The following is a 5,120-nucleotide window of genomic DNA, read 5'->3' as shown; positions in this document are numbered from 1 at the left end:
GTTTTTAGTCTTTTATTTTTTAATATCAAATCTGTCTCTGACCTTGTTTTATTGTACATAAGGAGACTTTGCGGTCATGAGCGTTTCTCACGTACAAATGCAGGCAACAGTGAAAGGAAGTTGTCTTGTTTTTGAACAGGCCTTGTTTTTCTTGGATGCTTTTTCTTAAAATCCAACAGCCAAATGAGGAAACTGTAAAAGCAAAACAAACATTTTTATCGCAGATGAACCCACATACTGATTTTAACTTGATTTCTTGAAACTTAGCCTAAATGTCTCATCACAAAGACCTTAGAAATTCTTTAATAAAATCTGAATTGGAAGAGATCTTAGATAGGTCGGTTTTATTTCATACAGTGTTTTACATGGATTGTTGATAAATGGCCATCTGGCTTTTGTTTGAATGCCTCCAAAGACAGGGGACTCACTATTGCCATATGAAGTGGCTCATTCCATTTGGCAGGGAGTTGAGATTGTTAGAAATTTAAACTGCACCTCCCCTGGGCCTAGTTAAATTCTTTAGAGAAGCGTAGAGAAAAAACATTTTTCTTCTGCTTGCCAGTTTTTGTTTGTTTGTTTTGTTTGTTTGTTTGAGATGGAGTTCCACTCTTGTCTCAGGCTGGAGTGCAGCGGTACAATCTTAGCTCACTGCAACCTCCGCTTCCCGGGTTCAAGCAATTCTCCTGCCTCAGACACCCGAGTAGCTGGGATTACAGGCACCCGCCACCATGCCCAGCTAATTTTTGTATTTTTTAGTAGAGACAGGGTTTCACCATGTTGGTCAGGCTGGTATCAAACTCCCAAACTGAGGTGATCCACCCGTCTCGGCCTCCCAAACTACTGGAATCACAGGCCTGAGCCACCATGCTCGACCTACATGCCAGTCTTTCAAGTGTTTGAAGAGCCTTCTTAGGTCTCCTTTGGCCTTCTCTTCTGCAAGCTGTGCATGCAGTGAATGCTGAAGTGTTGCCACACCACAGCCCAACGTACAACATCGCTGCCTGTGGCGTAAACTTGGACCACAGAACTCTGAAACCGGAAATCAGGGTAGCTAACACTTGTTTGCTAACATTTCACATACATTATCTCCTTTAAACCCTAACAACCCAGTGAGAGAGTCACTGTTATCTCCATGTCAGAGATGACGATACTGAAGCTACAAGATCACAGAGCTGGCAGTGGTAGAACCCAGATCTGTCTGACGCCAGAGCACAAACTCGTAGAACATGGGATTTGATCTCATTTTATAGAGGAAGAAACTGAGCCCCAGAGAAGTGACCTGTCCAAGGGCACCAGCCTGCCAGTGGGTGAACTAGGACTGGAATTCAGATCTGCCTCCCAGAACACTGGCCCTCAGCGAGGCTAGGGGAGTCTGTTGGCAGGCTGCTGATGTGTTTTCCTACTTTACTTTTTCTTCTTTTTTTTTTTTTAACATATATATATTTTTTGAGACAGAGTCTCCCTCTGTCACCCAGGCTGGGGTGCAGTCACACGATCTCAGCTCACTGCAACTTCCCCCCAGGGGTTCAAGTAATTCTGCCTCAGCTTCCCAAGTAGCTGGGATTACAGGTGTGCACCACCACACCCAGCTAATGTTTTTGTATGATTTTGCTTTGCTTTGTTTTGTTTTGAAATGGCATCTCCCTCTGTCCCCCAGGCTGGAGTGCAGTGGCACGATCTTGGTTCTGCAACCTCTGCCTCCCCATTTCAAGTCATTTTCCTGCCTCAGCCTCCTGAATATCTGGGACTACTGGTGTGCGCCACCACACCTGGCTAATTTTTGCATTTTTAGTAGAGACAGGGTTTCACCATGTTGGCCAAGCTGTTCTTGAACTCCTGACCACAAGTGATCTGCTCACCTCAGCCTCCCAAAGTGTTGGGATTACAGGTGTGAGCCTCTGCGCCCGGCCTGTTTTCCTACCTTACTTTAAAAGCTGGCTTTCCTTGTGTTGTTGGACAAGCATTTGTTGGACCCTTACTGTGTCTCTAGAACATTTATTTGAAATCAGAAGTACGGGTGATACCACTGTAACAAGAGTAGGTTTTTAAAACTTTGCATAAAACAGCAAGAGGGACTCTTAACACACTTTGTTATGTTTTTGTACCAAAACAGTAGTGTTTATATTTCTTGGCAATAAAATCATTTTTAAAAATAACCTGCAAATACTCAGAAGTCAATGGATAATCTTCAGCACATTGCAGTTACTTCAGAATCCGCCCTACACTCAATCCAATCACTCTACTTCACTCTCAAACTTTCATTGTAGGCATCGCATCCCCACTCAAACCTTTGGGAGTTTCCCATTTGCCTCAAGGATGAAATTGAAGTGGCTCTAGCCACCTTTCAGCCTTTTCACACACTGCCGAGCCAGGTTGCTCATGCTGCTTCTGTTCCCTGCCCCTTGCTTGGAATGCCTTGCACTTCCTGCTGCTTAGCCAAATCCAACACAACTCCATGCTCCATTCTCCCTGACCGCCCTAAGACCTCTCCCTCCTCTCATTCCAGCAGCTACTGCCAGGATTGCTTGTTTCATTTTACATTATTTGTATTTATTTATTTTTTTTGAAACAGAGTCTCGCTCTGTCGCCCAGGCTGGAGTGCAGTGGCACGATCTCAGCTCACTGCAACCTCTGCCTCCCGGGTTCAAGTGATTTTTCTGCCTCAGCCTCCTGAGTAGCTGGGGTTATAGTCGCGAACCACCACACCTGGCTAATTTTTTATATTTTTGGTAGAGACGTGGTTTCACCATATTGGCCAGGCTGGTCTCGAACTCCTTATCTCAGGTGATCTGCCCACCTCAGCCTCCCAAAATGCTGGGATTACAGGCGTGAGCCACCATGCCCGGCCAAAACTTCAGTTTATAACACAATCTTTCATGTGTCTTCTGCTTTCATTAAAAGAATAAACTTTTCCCTTTTTTATTTCAGTTTAATAAACCATGGATTTTATTTCATGCTTAGCAAAGCACAAGGGCTCACTGACATGCATTTCTTAAAACTAATTCTGGCCGGTCACCTGTAATTCCAGCACTTTGGGAGGCTGAGGCCGGCGGATCACTTCAGCCTGGCCAACGTGGTGAAACCCCATCTCTACTAAAACTTCAAAAATTAGCCGTGGTAGCAGGCACCTGTAGTCCCAGCTACTCAGGAGGCTGAAGCAGGAGAATCGCTTGAACCTGGGAGGCGGAGGTTGCAGTGAGCCGAGATCACACCATTACATTCTAGCCTGAGCTACAAAGCAAGACTCTTGTCTCAAAAAAAAAAAGGTAATAAAATAATAAACAAACTGAATTTTTGTAAATAAGTATCTGGTGAGGACCACGGTAGACTGCAGGAGGATAGGAGATTAGCATATCTGGCTCCTGGAGACCCATAACTATATTAGAATTATCTCTCTGGTACTTCATACCGTGTCACAAATTGGGTAATACATGTAGTGGAATGAATTAGCAAATGAATGAGTGCATTTTAATAAACCGTCGGAGGATGAGATGGGTGCCCTTGGGGAGTGGTGAGTGCTCCCTCCCAGAAGTGCCAGGCGTGGTCTGGCCAACCAGTGAAGCAGTGGCTGAGCTGGCTTTAATGTCCTTCCAACCCTGGCAGTCAGTTCCATGAAATTCAGTAAGAGTATTTAAAATGTCTTGTTGGATGGTTTGAGAAGAAATACAAATTTTTTTAAAAATCACCTCTGGATTTATCAGCTTTGCAAGTTTGCATCCTTGCCTGTTTAATGGGTATTTTGCTTTCAACTGCAAGCTGAGAATGGTACACTGCCGAATAAATGGTCCTACTCAACCGCGAGAAAACAAGTCAGAAGATTTCTGGGGGTGGGGTGGGGGTGGAATAACTTTTCTCTAGTAACTGTACTCAACACATATGTGGGGTGTCTTTGGAGCCAAAAGACATCAAATTTCTTCTTTTCTATGCATTAGTTCTGTCATTTTGGGCAAGTTACTTAATCTCTCTAGGCCTCCGTTTCATCATCTTCAAGACTGAGATACTTACTTTTTTTTTTTTTTTTTTGAGATGGAGCCTTGCTCTGTCACCCAGGCTGGAGTGCAGTGGCGCAATCTCGGCTCACTGCAATATCCACCTCCCAGGCTCAAGCAATTCTCCTGCCTCAGCTTCCCAAGTAGCTGGGATTACAAGCATCCGCCACCATGCCTGGCTTTTGTGTGTGTGTGTGTGTGTGTGTGTGTGTCTGTGTGTGTGTGTATTTTTAGTGGAGACAGGGTTTCACCACATTGGCCAGGCTAGTTTCAAACTCCTGGCCTCAAGTGATTTGCCCACTTCAGGCTCCCAAAGTGCTGGGATTATAGGCATGAGTCACCTCACCTGGGCGAGATACTTACTTTTATGCAGGGTTGTTGTGAGGATAAAATCAGGTAATGTGGAAAAGCACCTAGCACAAAATCAGAAACTGTAGGCTTGCAATATGATAGCTCTTATGCTCACACATTCCTTCGTGGTTGGCTAAATCCCTAGTAATAAACTTTCACATTCATGTGGTGGTTTGTATTTTACAGAATGTTGTTACAGACATTATTACCTCACTTGATCTTTAAAATAACCCACTTTCTTAGATAGAGCAAAGATTACTACTCTTATTTTACCAGTGAAAGAGGTCGAGGAACTTGCCTACATAATACATACATTACATAATATAATACAATACATTATACACTACATTACATAACATATGACATTACAGAATGATGCTAACATCAGGTTTCCTCATTCCAAATGCACACTCTTTCTGGTTTACCTGTTGCTGCAGTGGCTAGTGTTAGATAGGGTTCCTTGGATTTCCTTAATTTATCTAGCAAATTTTTTTTCAGAGACGGGGTCTTACTGTGTCACCCAGGCTGGAGTGCAGTGGCAGGATCATGGTTCTCTGCAGCCTTGGCCTTCTGGGCTCAAGAGATCCTCCTGTCTCAGTAATCCCCAGAGTGCTGGGATTACACGTGTGGGCCACTGCACCTGACCTATCCAGCAAATATTTATTGCAACTCTAGTGACTGAGCTGGAGACCTGTCCTGTTTGTGGTATCCTTGGTTGATTAGAATAGTTATTCAATAAATACTTGAGGAATGAATGAATAGATTAAACCAATTTTCTGA

The 5,120-nt window shown here is 43.9% G+C and overlaps 1 protein-coding gene across 10 annotated transcripts in view; it reads right to left on the bottom strand.

Annotated features, from left to right (window-relative positions):
- Position 1: 1 nt before the first annotated feature.
- Positions 2 to 5,120, bottom strand: part of LOC102136135 (RH-like protein) — a 66,336-nt gene continuing 61,217 nt past the window's right edge. For all 10 annotated transcript variants that reach the window (XM_005544405.5, XM_005544397.5, XM_005544399.5 and 7 more), the window contains one exon: positions 2 to 192. In XM_005544405.5, coding sequence (XP_005544462.3) covers positions 166 to 192 — 27 coding nt within the window. In that variant the 3' untranslated portion in view covers positions 2 to 165. The remainder of the gene's footprint in view (positions 193 to 5,120) is intronic.

This window comes from Macaca fascicularis, chromosome 1 (assembly GCF_037993035.2).
Source record: "Macaca fascicularis isolate 582-1 chromosome 1, T2T-MFA8v1.1".
Classification (NCBI taxonomy): Eukaryota; Metazoa; Chordata; class Mammalia; order Primates; family Cercopithecidae; genus Macaca; species Macaca fascicularis.
The sequence above is the reverse complement of the archived record's forward strand: the minus strand, read 5'-3'. Positions and strand labels throughout refer to the sequence as shown.